This window comes from Centruroides vittatus, unplaced genomic scaffold, assembly GCF_030686945.1.
Source record: "Centruroides vittatus isolate TY-2023 unplaced genomic scaffold, ASM3068694v2 contig_717, whole genome shotgun sequence".
NCBI classification, from domain to species: Eukaryota; Metazoa; Arthropoda; class Arachnida; order Scorpiones; family Buthidae; genus Centruroides; species Centruroides vittatus.
The window spans coordinates 4,806,094-4,824,231 of record NW_027122456.1 but is presented as its reverse complement, the minus strand read 5'-3'; the positions used below and the strand labels follow the sequence as shown (position 1 = coordinate 4,824,231).

The following is an 18,138-nucleotide window of genomic DNA, read 5'->3' as shown; positions in this document are numbered from 1 at the left end:
GGTTGTAAGTCCGATATGGCACCCAGGACCTTCCCAAGATGGGAACTTGTCAGCAAAGGTTGTCGCGAATGCTTGCTTTTCGTGTATTGTCGTGGTATTGTTCTGTTATGTCGAGCCCTGGGGCTCTCACCGGGTGTTCGTCTTTGCACCCACGTTCGGCTTCTTAAAGGCTATCTCATTGTGTTCGGTTTATCGGGACCGAGTGTTCTGTCGGGCGCCTCTTCACTATCGGGCTCTGTTCTCCCACTTTGGGGATGTTATGTTCTCATCTGGGGAATGTTCATCACGCGACCTTTCTTGTACCCCTGAACCTGTAGTAAGTCCTACATAGTACTCAGGGTCCCCCAAGACAGTGGTTCGTCAGTTTATGTTCATCTGCCACCTGTGCTTTACTCGGAATTCCATGTAACGGCGTTTGCTTCGTGGTGTTTTTCGTCCATTCCGAGTTGGTGTTTGTGTGCTACCTCTCCTTCGAAGGAGCATTTTGTTCTTGTTTTAGTTAAGTGTACTGTAATTGTCGGGTTTCATCTGTCACCTCCAATTTGGAGCACCCACACTGTTCTCTGTGGGCCTAGGCCCACATTTTGTAAAAGCTTATCTTGGCATTCTTATCTCTGCCCGGTACTTACCGCTCACGGCCCTCTCTTCACACTTTTCTATCGTCCTTGCCCCATCTTCCCCCCCCCTCTTCCTCTTCTCACTTCTCTTCTAAGGCTAAGCCATAGGTACGGCCTTCTAAACTTTTATAGTACTCTATTTACAGTTCCCCTTGTAACAGGATTAATTCCTTAATATGCTAATAAATGATTTGATTTCATTAACAGACATATATTAATATTATCCATATAATATGAGCATGTTGTTCTTAAAATACTTTGAAATAATTTACAAAAATAAATAATTCATAATGAAAATTATAGAGTTTTTCAAAAATTGCCCAAATGAAATGTGGCTTTTTTGTAATGTTTGGTCTATTTAATTAATTAATTAATATTTATCGAGCTGTGTAGTTGTTTTAGACATTATTCATAATGGGAGCATTATAAATAATCACCTATTACTCACTTGGCCTATAACATATATAATAGTATTTCATACATTAAACAAGCATCAACTGCATACAATTCAGAAAATTAATTTATCTTTTTTCAAACATTATTAAGTATTTTAAAATAATCACCTCACTATTCAGTTGAGAACTTAAAATAGCCAGAATATTGGAAACAATATCTTTAGATGTATTTTCAGCAGTAATTTCATCACTTTCATCTATAGGTGTTTCTGGAATAGTATCAGTATCTTCTGAGTGAAAATCCTTCTGGAATGAATCTAATCCATATAGTAAAAGAAGATCAAAAATAGCTTTAAATGCCATCACTTGAATGGATTCTTGATCAACTTGAGCTATCTGAAATACATTTCTGATTTAGATATTGCTTCAGAAAAATTTTTTAACTATATATTATAAATAAATAATTAATATTTATTAAAAGATATTATCTTAAAGTCATATACAAAAACAAACCAATTATAGATCAATCACAACTGCAGTACCAAAATACTATTAAAATGTTAAGCATAATTAATCAAAAATCACATTAGTTAATATTGATCACTTTCTTTCAAAACAAGAATCTCACAGTTTGCTAAAAATTCATTAACAATCACTACAGAATAAGAATGGTTACTATAGAGCAGCAACAAACTATTGTATTATTTTTCTGAAACTAAAATCTTACTTGGTTAAATTTTTAAACCAAGTGATAGGATATCGTATTTGTTTTAGCATTTCATAAGTTTCAGTCCATTTTTATCCAACTTGCAACAAAGTTTAATGTTAGCTCTTTAATCACCATAAATAATGACAATAATTTTCACAATACAGAATCTAATAATCTAATTACTTGTATAAAGAGAATAAAGAGACAGTAAGAATGAACTAGCCACTGTGGTTACTTGACTGAATTAATCATGTAGTACCTTTAACAGAAGTGAAGTTTACATAACATCTTTCAGCTGTTAATGAGTCATCTACAGATTCAACTGTCTGCACCTGAAAATGATCTGTTAACTAAGGTGAAAATGTTAGCATTATTTGAACTTCACTCACTGTTGATTAATTAAGCTAAAAAGAAAGTAATTACATATTTATATACTAGTTATAAATTTTATTTTGAATTGTTTAAGATATTTCATTACTTCCATATAATTTCTATATTATTTACACTAATTCATAAAAAGGTGCGAAAAGTAGGAAATGCAGGCATGAGATACCTTAGCATTGGCATTGCTTGCCCATTTGACGTGTAAATTTTCATTCTTTCACCCAACTTAACTTGCTATATTTAATATTTTAAGTCATCTTTTATTTTAAAAACTTTTCACTAAAATTGATTTTTCAATTTTTATGTATTTTTATGGCCATTTTAATCCTGTTTCACTGAGCTTTCACTAACTCAACAGCCATTTTATCTCAGTACATGACACATTACAGTTCTATTATTCTTGTGAAAAGTTTCAAAAACAAAATAAAAATGTCACACCAATTAAAAGCTTATTATTTCTTAGAATGCAATAAAATTTACATCACAAGATTTAGACTCCATACTGATTAAAAACAATTAATATAAAAAACCTGAAAAATTAAGTGATTTTGTTTCATTTTCTGTTTCAGCTAATTTCTACACTATCTAGAATATAGCAGATATTTTGTAGTAATTGGTGAACTAACTATTTATTGCAAAACAGAGGAAGCTTTGGTTTCTTTGATGTTCCTGTCAATTGCAAGAAATCTCTTAATTCAGTATTGTTATTTTGCAGCTATTTTTTAAAATGTTGATAATGGACAATGAGACAATTTATAATTTGCTGACAGCACTTACAAAATGCTTTATTATTGGTTTAAGTTTCAACTGAAAAACTAAAAAATTGAACAGAAACAAAAAAGTTAAAATATCTTCACACTTCTTTTCAATCTTATTTCTGTCAAACAGAAATCCTAAAATGTGAAACTCATAATTCAATTTCAGTTTTCTGTTTCAGTTATACTCTCAAGTAGTGCTGTATTTCTAGGGTAATTACCCTTTTCCAGGGTAATTTCAACCTCTCAGGGTAATGTTTAGAGTGGTCTTATATTTAGGATAAATCTAGGGTAAAACTGCCCTGTGATCTGATGCTATTACCCATTGCGCCAGAAGTTTCGTTGGAAAAAGTTTTAGCCTAAAACCATTCTATAACTGGAGGGTTTAGGATAAGACAACAGAAACTAAAAAAATAAAGCAGATTGGTGCTAGGTACATGGGTATACACTGTATATTACACTCAAGTAGGATTTCGCTTTTCTCAACCTTCATGCCATTGGGCCATTGGCACATTACAGTATAGGTACAACTTTTGAATGGTGTAAAAAGTTTTTATGTCATCCATCACAGCTCATCCCACTTTGTGGCAGATTTTAGTTATTAAGATTGTTAAAAACAATGAATTAAGAATTGTTCTAATTATTATTTCATGATAATAGTATAGGGATCTGTGTCATAGAACTGTTTGTCTTATTTTTTTTCTTATCCAAGCATGAACTCGATGATGATTGAACTTGAGCTCAAACTCTAAGAGTTTTCTCAATTTAGGGTAATCTAGGGTAAAACAAAAGTACCATCAGGGTAACGTCAGATCCTCAAATAAAAGGCTGACGTTTGATATTGTTTTTCACTTTGTGAATTTTTACCTAATTGTTATTTGTCTTTTAATGAAGTTTTTTCTTCAATCCAATGTAACTGTTACTTCTGTGATGGTGTTGAAAGGATAAATGGATAGACTCGAAAATATTTATTTTTGTAAATAGTCTTAACTTCAAAATTTAAATTAGAAGATAATAAAATGGAGAAAACATTTTCAATGAACCTATAGTCATCGTCATCAGGTAAATATGGAAATTTACTAAAAATTAAACAGAAATAATCCGATGAAGAACAGAACGCTTAAAATTTAAATTAAAACTTTTGTCAAAACCGTTAAGAACACATAACAAATATTCAAATGTGTTTGAAATTGAACAAGCAGTAAGCTCCGTGATATGTAAAGCAGCACATAAGTGGATCCAGGCTCACGCTACACATATACTGGAGGATGCTAATAGTTGCTTAATCGCTTGTACAGAGTGACTCATACACTGGGCAGATCGAGGGTAGGAGTGTTGCATGTATCCAAGGTGGTAGTAAGAAGAGATTTCCACATAAAAACGAGTTTCCAATTTTTACAGCTCTTGAGCGTAATTGATTGGGACCATAGTGGGTTGTAACCCTCCTCAAGTACCTTTTTTTTGTAAGCTCTTTGGTGTGCCTACCCTTTACAACATCCTCTTGGTGCTCTGCAAGGCAGCTGGCAAGCATTCTAGTAGTGGCCCTGATATACCTTGTGTTTACTCCTGTTGCAAGATTCTCCAGTGGAACAGTATAGACCCCCCGACTTCTCAAGAGTAGAAAACTTGTCCCTATCATTGCAAATAAGCTTGCGTAGGTTTGGAAGTGGGGATAGTGATAGGACAGAGTTACACTGCTCAAAAATACGAAAAATATGTATAGAAAGGGGTCCAAGATATGGCAATGACGTTTGCACCACAGAAAATTCCCTTTGTATGGGTCACGCTGTACATGCGATTAAGCAATTATTAGGATCCACCAGTTTATGTATAGTGTGAGCTTGAATCCATACATGCATCACTTCGCATATCACAGAGCTTACTGCTCATTCAATTTCGAAAACATTTGAATATTTGTTACATGTTCTTAATGGTTTTGACAAAAGTTTTAATTTAAATTTTAAGCATTCTGTTCTTCATCAGATTATTTCCATTTAATTTTTAGTAAATTTCCATATTTTCCTGATGATGATGACTATAGGTTTGTTGAAAGTGCTTGCGATAAGAAAACGTACATAAAATGCCAATCTCAGCATTTTCTCCATTTTATTATATAGTATTTAGTGTGAAAATCATCCCATTGATCAAATTAGAAGATATCCTGAGTCATCATGAAAATTTAAATTTAAGTTAAGGTTTAAAATTAAAATGTAATAATTAAAGTTTAAAGTTTGGGAGCATCTGTCAATAAAATACAAAATACCAATAAATAAAAATAAAACAATCAAGAATAAGCAAATTGCTTGCCTATAAAAAAGAAATAAGTTAGTAACAAAGACACAGCACTGACAGATGCTCCCAAACAATACCCAGCAATAAGGCCAAATTTATAGTAGCAGAATCATGTCCCTAAAACAAAAGATCAACAAATTTTCTTAGAAAACAAAACACTTTAAATTGATAACATGGTTCCAATAAAATTTTAAGAAATAAAGACCTGGTAAGAACTTTTCAACCAAAAATTTTTTCATGCAGCACTTTTAGCCATAAATATGCCAGCCACAATTTCTTTCTCAACACAAAAATTTCACAATTCTCTCGAATAATTATTTAAAAAGTTCAATGAATTACAACTAGCCTATAAAAAAGAAATAAGTTAGTAACAAAGACACAGCACTGACAGATGCTCCTCAATTTGCTATTTACCTTTATAGTTATTTAGTTCTTGTACCCATGGATCTAACTGATACATGTAGACAATATGAGCACCAGCCCACTCGTTCACTGGCCCTGAAATAATTTTATTCAAGTCTACTTAAACTGACCATTATTGAGAGAATTTCTTTAAATATGAATTGATTGTTTGCCAAGTAATTGCATATTCTCACTAAACATGTTTTTTCTGCTTACATGTCTTACTAAATGACATTTAGTATCAAAAATTGAATTAAATAGTCAAAAATATAGTATAAAAGGCAAAAACTTGTACATTAATGATGGGTCATTAATGTACTGTGTACTGTGTACTATGTACTATTAATGACCCATCATTAATGTACTGTGTAAATTTACCCACTGTATCATTAATGTACTGTGTACATTAATGAGACAGTGGGTAAATTTAAAAAAGTAGTAAAATATGAAATAATGTATAAACTAAAAAGTAAAAATTAGTTTCATAATATATCTGTATGGTTTCTAATAATGTTTATGTATTTTTTACAATTTTGACTTATATTTATGTATTATATATATATAAATGTCAAACCTTGGTTTAACACCATCACCTCTGAAATTGAAACTAAATAATGTAACATTGACCAAAAAAAATGAACTGATGCAACTGCACATCAACACTTTTTCACCATGAGTAATCAAAAATTATTTGAAAACACATTTCATTCTTTATTTTTTTCTGCAGAGATACCGAATTAGAGAAGGCAGATAGTTTTCTCTGATTCTGATACATATTTCCTTACCTGCACTTCATTTGTCTTAAACCAACTTTTTTTTTTTCCAGAATTATCAATAATAAGATTTTTTTTAAAAAATAATATTCAATAACTGATTATTAAAATATTGGCACAAGTATTCATTGGTAATGCCATATGAAATTTGACTTATTATTTTATATTAACTGACTTGAACATTTTTAAGATTTGACTCTTAATTTTGGAACAAGTCAGTCAACTTGTCAAACAAAATCTCTGAAATTCCATAATTCTTAAAAAGTTTAAAATTTTAAATATTGCAATTACGAGGCGTGTCTGGAAAGTACCATTTTGGAAAAACTCTCATAAAAAAATCTTTTCTCAAAACAAAATTTATTTTTACATGAAAGAGCATGTCAGAAACTATTTTTCTACATAGTTATAACCATTGTTCAGACATTTGTCATATCGGGAAACCAACTTGTCTATATCCTCTTCAAAGAAAGATGCCGCCAGTGGAGACAGCCACTGCTGTTTTGATTCCAGAGTGACATGACAAACCCAACTTTCATCACTGGTAATGATTTTATTTAGGAAATCATTACCCTCTTTACTGTATCGAGTAAGAAATGTCAAAGCACTTCCAAGTCACTTTGTTTTGTGGACATCCGTAAACATTTTGGAGACCCAACGGGAACACAATTTGTGATAATTTAAGCAATTTGTGACAATCTCATGCAAAACAGTTTTTGAAATTTGTGGAAACTCATCACAAAGCAATCTTATTGTGAACCGTCTGTTTTCACGAATTTTCTCATTCACTTTTGCAACCAAACCATCATTGACAACAGAAGGCCGCCCACTCTGTGCTTCGTCACGAACATTGGTGCGTCCATCATTGAATTGTCGAACCCACTTTCTCACCATTCCATCACTCATTACATTTTCACCATAAATCTCTACAAGTTGACGATGAATTTCAACTGGCTTAACATTCTTTGTGTTCAAAAACCGTATTACAGAACTCACTTCACAGTCAGCGGGATCGGCAATTGTCTTAAACATTTTGAACGCTCACTAACACATGGAAAAACAACACAATCTGGCTGTAATGTAGTCACTGGACTGACAATCAACCAGAAACACGTATGCGCAGGCACTGAACTGTGATACTACTGTTGTGGTAGCAGTAGAACAAAACGGTACTTACTTTCCGAACACGCCTCGTATTATATTAGAACTGAATTTTCTTAAAATTCTCTATAGAAACATAAAATATTTAAAAAACCAGATTCATTTATAATAATCTTAATTTACTTAAATAAAGTTTTCACCTGAAGAAAGAGGAAAAAATGTTTGCATGCAATATCATAATTTAATAAACAACATAATCCTAATCCCATAACTGCCTGTTTTCTAATTGCAGGATCTTCATTTTGAATGCCAGGTAATAACTGAAAAGACAATATTTAATTTAAATAAATAATAATGTCAAGATTTTCCAAATTATTTCATTCTAAATTAAGTTTATTCTTATTTAATATTTTTAAAATATTACTCAAAATTATATTGAAATGATTTTATTTTTAATTCAGGCTATATTAGTACTAAACTCAGAGCTATGCAAGTTTGATAAATTAGTTTCGGACAACCAATGATACACAAATTCAAAATGAAACTTTTAATAAGTACTTTCACTTGTGCATTCAAGCTTCATCATAACACTTAAAAAAGAACAGAATTTGATTATATAGAAAAAGATTTAAATTTAAAATTTAGAACCATTGGATTCATACACAGATGTATCAATACATTTAATAACTAGTATTATAAAGGTTGGTGTTAAACATAGAAATACATAGAAAAATAATTTAATAATTCCAAACACCTGATATTTGACCTAAAGGTAAGCTTCAAGTTCTATTATATCTAATTAAAACAATTTTTGACAAGAATAAAGTAATTGGATTGAAAAGTGTATGCATTATTTCCACATTGTTACAATCAGGTATAAAAACCTTCAGTAACTGTTAATTTTGCTGATTGCAATGTATCTTTCCTTTTATTTCCCATTTATAGTTGATGACACATTTACACAGGAGTCTAGTAATGGCTCTGATGTAAAATATGGTATCATAACTTCCATATACCAGATGTACATACACCAGAAGGCCGCTATATTGAATACATATCATACTGTTAGAAAATTCCTGAATACAGACACACTTATTTAATTTTTGTCATGTTTGGTTGCTATGCCTTGACTCTGGTCCAGCATAGTACACAGCAACTGGTGTCAACTGAGTATAACCCACTAAACCCAACATAATAATAATAATATTTTAATAAAGGAAACAGAAATAAAATTTACCAATGTTTCCATAGTTGATTGTAGAACAGGTGTAACTGTTTTCAAATTAATCTGTTTCAGAGTTTCACATATTATAGTAATACACTTCAAAAGTGTTTCTGAGTCATTCTAGATATATAAAATATATTATTTTAAAATTTAAATTTTTATTTTAAAAGTTATTGCAAATTATGCCAAAATTTAATTATAATTAAATAGAAATTAACTCTAATCAGAGCTTTCTAGAATTGTACCTTTTCTTTACGCACTTCTTCTATATTAGGCTGAATCAACAATTCATATTCTTCTTTTAAAGCCTCTAATTCTGTAATTTTATCTTTGACTTCTTGTGCAGCAGAATACGCAGCATTTTTCAAATTTTCTTCCAAGCAATCCCTGAGGCAATTAAGTTCAACAGATATTTTTGCTATCTATTAAAAAATAATGATATATTTTTTTGTAATAATGCATTTTGTAAAATAATATGATGTGTGATTTAAAAATAAAGTGAAGAGTTTATTAAAACAACAAGTATAAATTTTGACTTTTACTTTTCATATTTTGAGCTAATATCTCTCAAATGTATTCACAAATTCTAAGTTTATACTGGATTTGCAAATGGATATAAAATGAAATTAGATTATACATTGCTTGTTACGAATATTATAAACTTGATTAAGATAAGACTTCAATAGTTATAAATATAAAAACAATTATCTATTATTTTTCAATTCTAATACATTTTTATTGTTAAATAATATATTATTATTATAACCTTATATTTTTATTTCATTACAATAATTTTGTAATAGTTTTTTCTTAAAATATTAAATTGATTAAAATCAAACAAATTTATATTTTGGTAAATATGCTTTAGATCAAGACTCCATTAGCATAAAAATGAACATAAAATCCCTCACCATAATTATTTTCAGTTAAGTGACATAGTTTTCTTTGTACTTGGTTTGAGATAAAGGTCCAGCTCCACTAGCAAAGTTTTTACAGCAATGATCTGCCACCAAGTGTCAATAGTAAACACTTTTTCACACACAATTTGATGGAAACAAAGCATTGTAGCTTAATTGTTCATAACTATCAGTTTTCTCAAAACATTTTAAATGGAACTATATAGACTCATATAATAAAATTCTCCCATTTAACTTCTTAAGTAAAAACTTCTTTATGTACAATTTTATATTGTATATATGATATATCACTATAAAGACAATGATTATATTCCATGATTTTTTATTTTTGTATTGTAAGTACAAATATAGTAAAAATAATATATTTAGTTACTGTATTTTCTTGGAATGACCAGCATGCCAGTAACCCTGGGTTTACCAGAATGCCAGCTAAACTGTGACTAAAAAATAAAATTAATCAGATCTAACAAAACTAGTTGTTAATTAAATGTCAAAGAAAACATTTTTCCAAGTATAATAAAATAATAATGTTGTAATTTGTCAGACTTAAAATCATTAAGAGAGTTCTCCTTTATAAGACAATAAAACAATTAATGGCTTATTGACATTAGTAATATAGTAGATAGTCAGTGTGAGCTGCACTGACCATCTACCCTAACCTTAAAAATTAACACCTTCCTCTTAAATTTCACACAAAGCCACTGTTAATGTTATAAGCTGAAATAATTTAGCCAGTTTCTTAAATTTAATATGTTTATTTTGCATTTTGAATCAAATTAAAATAAAATAAACATAAAAAAAAGCACTTTTAGCAGTCTAGTAATTACATCATTAGAAAGAAGACAAAATGCAAAAATTAAACATATATTTATAATTCTTGATGTAATGCAGAGAGTTTCAGTTTTAGAATAAAAAACTGTTTATTTTATGTGACATAACTCATTCATATTTTTAATGCACCCTCTAGAGGGATGTATAACCTCACTTAAACTGGCATGCCAGTTTTTACCATATGGAAATATCTGATTTCATGGTTTCCCTGGATAAACTGACATGCCAGACAATCTGCAAAAGTATGGTACAGTACATATATTCACTTTTATCAACATATTTTATTTCATTATACTAAAATACTATCCTTAGCATGGTGTGCTCAGCCTTTTTATTATATACTCACTAAAATTAAAGTTTTTTTTTTCTATGGCTGTCCATGTAGCTTGTTTTAGACATCCATTCTTGTAATCAAGATGCCTGTTATCGTAGATACAAGGATATTTTATGATATTTTCAATAAATCTTTCCAAGTCTATTTTAGGCCTTTTTACAGTAGCCATTCTTACATTAAAACTAATCAAAATATTTTACAACCACCAAAATGGTGAGAGCAAGAGAAAGTATAGAATGAAAATGCTTAAAAGCTTGTTTCCCACAATTTTTGCATGATGTCATGATGACATAGAATTCAACACTGACTTCTGATTGGTTGATGGTACTGTTTTATAGATGTATTCCTGTTTAAAGTTGAACACTGCTCAACTCACTTTATGCCTGCTCTGGTATAAAATATCATAGTCACACAACTAAAATGAATTATGGCGAGTATTTTTTTAATGTCCATTTTTATGCTAGCGGAGCTTTGGTTTTACACGTAAAGAGCAACATGTTAATTTTTTACATAAAAAATTATCTGCAATTACCATCATACATTTAATTTTATTTATTTACTGGAAAGAAAAATTTATTAGTATTTTTTGATTTTTTAAATGACAATCGATTACATCACTAACTGCCATAAATAATCAGGCTATAAACGATTAAAGATTATAAATAAATTTGGCACTTGAGGTAGGCGTTAAGCACCATCTCTTATTAAAATTAATAATTAAATAATTTAAATAAATTTAGATTAAACTGGAAGAAACCTAATGCCTACCTCAAGTGCCAAATTTATTTATAACCCTTAATCATTTATAGCCCAATTATTTATGGCAGTTAGTGATGTAATCGATTAATATTATTGGGTTTAATGAGTGTTTGGTTTAAATGACAATAACTTTCAAAGTAATTTGTTATGATTGGTTTAATTTTCTAACCTCAATTTTATTAAAAAAGGTTTTTTGGTATACGAAGATAACGCATTCTGACTACTCCTAGTGAGCATTTTTACTGTTTCTTCTATTTTTTGTTTTCATGTCATTCAACTAATAATTACATAATTATACATATGTATTTAGTTTGACAATCAGTCATAGTTCTCTATATTTTATGTAATGCTTATTGTGAAATTGTGTTTAGATTTATTCTTGAACACCCTATGTAGATTTGTAATGTGCCTTCATTCATATTCTTGGTTTTATTTTACATCTCTTCTTATTGTCTTCAGGAATTTTTTGTTTCATACCATTTGAAATAATTTTAATTCTCTTTTAATAATTATTCTAGTACTTATTAGAAATTCATTTTAATTAAAACTGCACTTTTATGTTAGCTTACCTATTTCTTTTTCCTTTTATCTATCTAAGTTATACATTATATAACTTTAAATATTACATATTAATTGTTATTTAAACATTGTTTAATACGTTTAATAATATACTTTTTAATGTAAACGTTATTATAATACAGAATTTTGTGTTGTTATAATATTTGGAAAATACTAATAGACAAATTATAAAAATTATAGTAAGCATATTCAATAATTTGTATTTAAATTATGTCATAAATGCCTTAAACATATACTCCAAATCAGTTCACAGTTAAGTTTAATTAATTTGACTGTAAATAAACAACAGCTTCCATATAATAAAGATAAAATCACAGGAAGCAAACTGGACTTAGCAGAAATAAATAAACAACAAACCTTTTCTTAATCCAGCATATAATTATTCAGAAAAAAACAAACATTTTCAGCTATTTTAAACAGCCATCTTCAGGTTGGAATTCTAGAATGATCATTTGAAAACATAACAGTAGTGCATGTTCTGATATGTTATTGTTCGTAATGAAGACATTTCCAAAGCCATGTAATTTAAACCTCAGGCTAACCTCTTAAAGCCATTAAGACTTTAAGAAGTTAGCCTGATGTATCAGAATGCACACTACCATTATATTTTTGAATGACCATTCTATAATCATATGTTACCTTTTCCAAATTATTATATGCTGGATTAAAAAAAGGTTTGTAATTTATTACTTTATAACAAAAATAAATATAATGACTATATCAAAACTAAGATATTTGAAATATGTTTCATTACAAAATTTAAATAATTCTTTTTTAAAAAGTTTTAAATACCTTCATTTCAGTATCCTTTTTAATTCTTGGGGAACACTCTTTAGTAATCACCATAATTGGTTGTTGAATATCAGAAATCATTTCAGCTATATTGCAAAGACATATTTCAGGATTGAGATGAAGTTTGGTGTAACATTTGACTAATGGCTTCATGAGAGTCAAATAAACATTTGAATCTTCAACCAGCTTCAAAAATAATTGTTGAAAAGCTTTCCTTAAAATTAAATGAAAAAATATTACATAATGAAATGTTAGTTATACAATGACATCATTTAAATTTCACTAAAGACAAAATTTATTGTATTTTCTTCCATATTTGCTATTAATTTAAAAAACAAGCATTCTGCAAAATATTTAAAAAATATAAATTTCTGAAATACAATGTGTCTTTATAACCAACTTTTGTTTAATCTCTAATATGGAAAAAAGAAAAATGAAAAATGTGTATATTGAAAATTTCTTTATATCTGTTACTAGCAAAACCCGATTTTATGCCAAACTAGTTTGGCGTAAAATCGGGTTTTGCTGTGTGGAAACTAGTTTAGAATTATTATTCAAGTATATTAATGGTTAATTTAAGTTCATCATAAACACAGATAAGTCCATTTTAAATTTTAGTTTGATTTTAAAAGTTATTTTTATTATTTTGTTTGAATTTTTGAAAATATTTTCGAAAGTTAATTACTTTTAAAAGTGCATGGCTTAATAAAAAAAAAAAAAAAAAATACAAACTGATAAGTACTGATTAACTTATTTTTATTTTATAGTTTTGGACAAGTGTTGTGTGACTTCTAATCAATACTGTTTTTGGTTAATGTTACCCTAGATATTGAAGATGGTGGCTCATCTCAGATTCTAGCGGTCTTAGGCAGGGAACAGTGGGGACGCACGTTCTAACCTAACCTAACTATTCTAATAATATGGTTGCTAATAATTATGGTATTTTATTAGAATAGGTTAGGTTAGGTTAGAACGTGTGTCCCCACTGTTCCCTGTCTTCTGATTGCTGGAATCGGAGACGAGCCGCCACCTTCGGTATCTAGGGTAACCTTAACCCCGTTTTTTATAATTAAGTAGACTATGTTTGAATAAATATTGTTCATCTAATTGATTGCCTTTTAATTTTATTTTAACCATTAATATACTTGAATAATAATTCTAAACTAGTTTGGCCTAGGCAAAACTAGTTTGGCGTAAAATCGGGTTTTGCTGGTAACATATCCAATAACAACATGGTTATATTTAAAGGATAATCACAACACAGGTTGTCAGTTAACACAGATATATCTTATTTTATTCTTCTAATTTCTCCAAATAATCTTATTTCTAAATGCTTCTAATAAGATATATCTATAGCAACCTGTGGTGTAATTGTCCTTTAAATATAACAAATGTTGTTATTGGATATAAAGAAATTTTAGAACAAGAAACTTCACTATATTGAAAAGTTTAAACAGCTATCAAAACCTTCATTTTTAAGATGATATACAACATATTTTATTTGCTTCTTTTTATATTTGACTCTATTATTGACTGGATTAAATTTAAAATATTACATTTATTAAAATAATTATCTGGATAAAATGTAGTGAAATTTAATACTATCACAAAGCAGTGAAAAAATATACTTAAGTTAACTTCAATTTTTAATTAATCATTAAAATTTTAGAAGTATGTATTTAATATTAAGGATCTGAACTTATGTACTGTAATAGGCTCTATTGATTTTATAGTAGTTCTTTGACTGAGGAAAATTTAAATTGTTATGATCTTTAACCAAATGATCAGATTTAATACAGCATAATCATTTCATGTTTATTTCATTTTTGGATAATAACTTGGATTATTTAAAATAATCAACCAATGCCAATTATTAAAATTTAGCTGATAATTGATAATTCTTTCTTAAGTAATCAACTCTAATACATGGGCAAATTAAAGTTTCTGGCACACATAAACTATTAAAACACAATGGTCACATCTTGAAGTACTTTCCATTATATTTTATGTGTGATTTTATCATTTTAAATCAGCCATAAAAGCAGTTGTACCAAGTTTTGGAGATGCTTTCGACATGCTCCAAACAGAAATGTCCTCTTCCGCACTCTGGAAACACTATCTGTAAATCAATTCCTTAACTTCCAAGAATACAAAGTAGTCACAAGGTGATCTGGACTACAGAGTGAATTGTTTACTAGATGCACATTTGATTCAGTCAAAAATTCACTGTCTCTAACATAGTTGGTACCAAAGCATTAGTATAGTGAGTTAAGAGATCCCAAGCCTCAATCTTTGGATATCTCTGACAAATCTCCTGGAAGATAAAAACTGGCAGACAAATGGTAGTCAATTAGTATTGTCGGCTTTTCAATCTTTTATGCATGATTGCAATATGACCGTCTTAACCAGAAAATGTGGATACCAGTTGGTTATCAATACTTCTAAAATGTTTTACCTTCACAAATGATGCCCATCTGGAAACACCCAGAATATCTAATATCCCTTTGTTTCTTGTTCATATTGATAAATTTATCTTTCATCACCTTTCATAATCTCCTAAAAACATTTTGATTGTTCATTTTCAAAACTTTGGATTATGTAGCAACATAACTCTATTAATCGCCTGTTAATCTGACAGGAAATGCAAATCAGTGTCAGATTACGCATTTGAGGAATCAGTGTCAGATTACGCATTTGAGGTGCAAAAAAACTTTGGGCCTCCACCTAAACATTTTTAATATTAAAGTTTAATTGAATAAATACAATAATTTTGAAAATTTCAGTATATATTTTGTTTTGCAACAGCATTCCTTAAAATGTATCATATATCTAAAGTTCTTGTTAAAGAAATGACAGTAATGAATATTAAAGAAACTCAAAGTAATAACAAAATAGCACCTATCTAGCAATCAATTAGTTTAAATATCAATATCAAACAGGATACTGTAACAATTTTGTTGATACCAAAAACATAGCCATAGGACTTAGTAGAATCATCAGTATACTTGTCTATAGCAACCACAAATGTTTCTGTTGGCATCAACAGCACATTCTAAGTTGTGCCGGTGCCAACCTGCACATATTACTGTCTACTCACTCACCACTTGGCAAGCAATATACAGTATGTGTGCACAGTTCTAATACAGTGATTACTATATTATTTTCAATTTTCATATAAATAGAACTTTCATGTCAGTTAAAGTACTAAAGTAAAATAATAATTTTTCTGTTGAGTTGGGACTCCTGGTTATGTAAAACCCAAGGCATACGCCTGTGCAATAATTTGCTCACTGACATACCTTTCTGACAAAGTTTTGTGAAAGACCTAAATACTACTGCCAATCCAATGCCTGGACTAAACTCTGTCTTTGTATTGTTAATCATAAACTGTTCCTATCATAGTCTTGACACAATTCAAATGCATTTCTGCAACTACTTTGCAGTGACCACTTCTGACCTCATATTTGACTTATCTTGCCACAGTAAAACTCACCAAAACACTCACATTTGAGATGATGCAGAGTCTGAAAAATCATTTGCAAATTCTGGAGTGATTGGAAAATAATTAAACCCAATTTAAAATTGTGAAAAAATAAATAAAATAAAACCACTCAAAATTATTCTTAAGTAACTCCATTGCAAATGACTGATAGGTTGTGCTAGTGTGAGAACCCAGGCTAAATAAATAAATTTGCAAAAAAATTTCTGCTAAAATTTTCTCTCTCACAAGAGCAGGAAGTGATGCCATTTTCCCACAGACTTGCTTCCTTGTCCATAAATGACACATCTGACTGACTGTATCGAGAACATAACAAAAAATTGTTATTGATCTAACTTGTCAACATTGCCTAAAAAGGGCATTGAGAGAACAAGGGAGAAGACTCCCTCAAACATAAAAAGGAAGATTGATGACGGATGAATGAGTTGTCATCATCGATCTACATTTATGTTGGTTGACATTAAGTGTTCATTCCCATCTTGGATTACCCTCCCACTGCCTTATCAACCATCACTGCCACCAATTACCGCGTAGACCAACCTGCCATCTATCTACCTGCCCTTGGAAGATCTTACATCCAACTATCAAACTATCTAACATCCAGACAAACCTACAGGCTGGCTACATAATCAAAGAACAAGCTTATCAAGTGTATAACAACTACAGGTATTTATCATCGTGCACATAAATGTAAACTCTCTCTCTTGATTAGGAATCTGATACAGTTTAATTGAGATGCTATTTGTTTACTATATAGTCAACTCTATGTATAATTTGATTTGTAAATACATAGGCTGTTTTTTTTCAAGCTCTGATGGTCCATAAAAAAAGGCAAGTGTGAATAACAAAATGAATTTATTACCAAAAGTTAGGTACAAACATGGTTATTTTTCGACATAATCACTGTGAAGACTAAGGCATTTGTCATATCTGTGGAGGAGCTTTTCCATCCCCTTGTCATAGAATGTTGCCACCAATTATTTGAGATGGGCCCCAACGTTGTTTTGAAGATTGTCATTAGTCTCGAACCTCTGCCCTCCTAGCCACTTTTCCTGTTCAGGAAAGAGGTGGAAGTTGCTCAGCACCAAATTGGGGCTAAACACTGGGTGTTTAAAGGTGGTGAAGTCTTCACTGTGGCTAGCAGGGCAAAGGTTTGAGACCAATGACGTTCTTCAAAACAACATTGTTAATTAATTAAGACCATCTCAATTCACTGGCGGCAACATTCTATAACAAGGGGAAAAGCTCACACACAGATATGACAAATTCCTCAATCTTCATGGTGATTGTGTCAAAAAGTAACTGTTTGTACTAACTTTTGGTAATAAATCCATTTTGTTATTTACACTTGTCTTTGTTTTATGGACCATTGGAGCTTGAAAAAATAAACCGCACTCATAAATGGGTATTATTTTTGGTAATAGAGCTGCAGTGTGCACTTTCGAATGCGCTGCCTCCATCTCAAATCAAATCCACTTACATACACGACTGCTCACAAAGCAGCAAAACCTTCTGCACTCATGTTGAGCAACAACAGTGTCAGTCCTGACATAGGCATTGTCGATCTGATGCCAACCCTTCAGTCACACTAGATACATTTCCCACCATTCCACGATGGCAGGAATTTGAAAAAGCAAGGTATTCATTGGCACATCATCAGAGAATTGTTCTATTAAATACAAAAAACTACAACAATACATATAACCAAAGTTGTTTGAAATTATAGTTACAAATTAAAATGGATAAAATTATAAATTACAAGGGATAGAAAGATTTA

The 18,138-nt window shown here is 30.1% G+C and overlaps 1 protein-coding gene across 1 annotated transcript in view; it reads right to left on the bottom strand.

The window, feature by feature from the left end:
* Cap-G (Chromosome associated protein G) overlaps window positions 1-18,138 on the bottom strand; it is a 53,199-nt gene that overhangs the window by 20,847 nt on the left and 14,214 nt on the right. The window contains exons 9-13 of the mRNA XM_067276918.1: window positions 12,863-13,076; window positions 8,896-9,072; window positions 8,663-8,770; window positions 7,626-7,745; window positions 1,181-1,408 (exon numbers count right to left, since the gene is read on the bottom strand). Of these exons, the coding sequence (XP_067133019.1) occupies window positions 1,181-1,408; window positions 7,626-7,745; window positions 8,663-8,770; window positions 8,896-9,072; window positions 12,863-13,076 (847 nt within the window). The remainder of the gene's footprint in view (window positions 1-1,180; window positions 1,409-7,625; window positions 7,746-8,662; window positions 8,771-8,895; window positions 9,073-12,862; window positions 13,077-18,138) is intronic.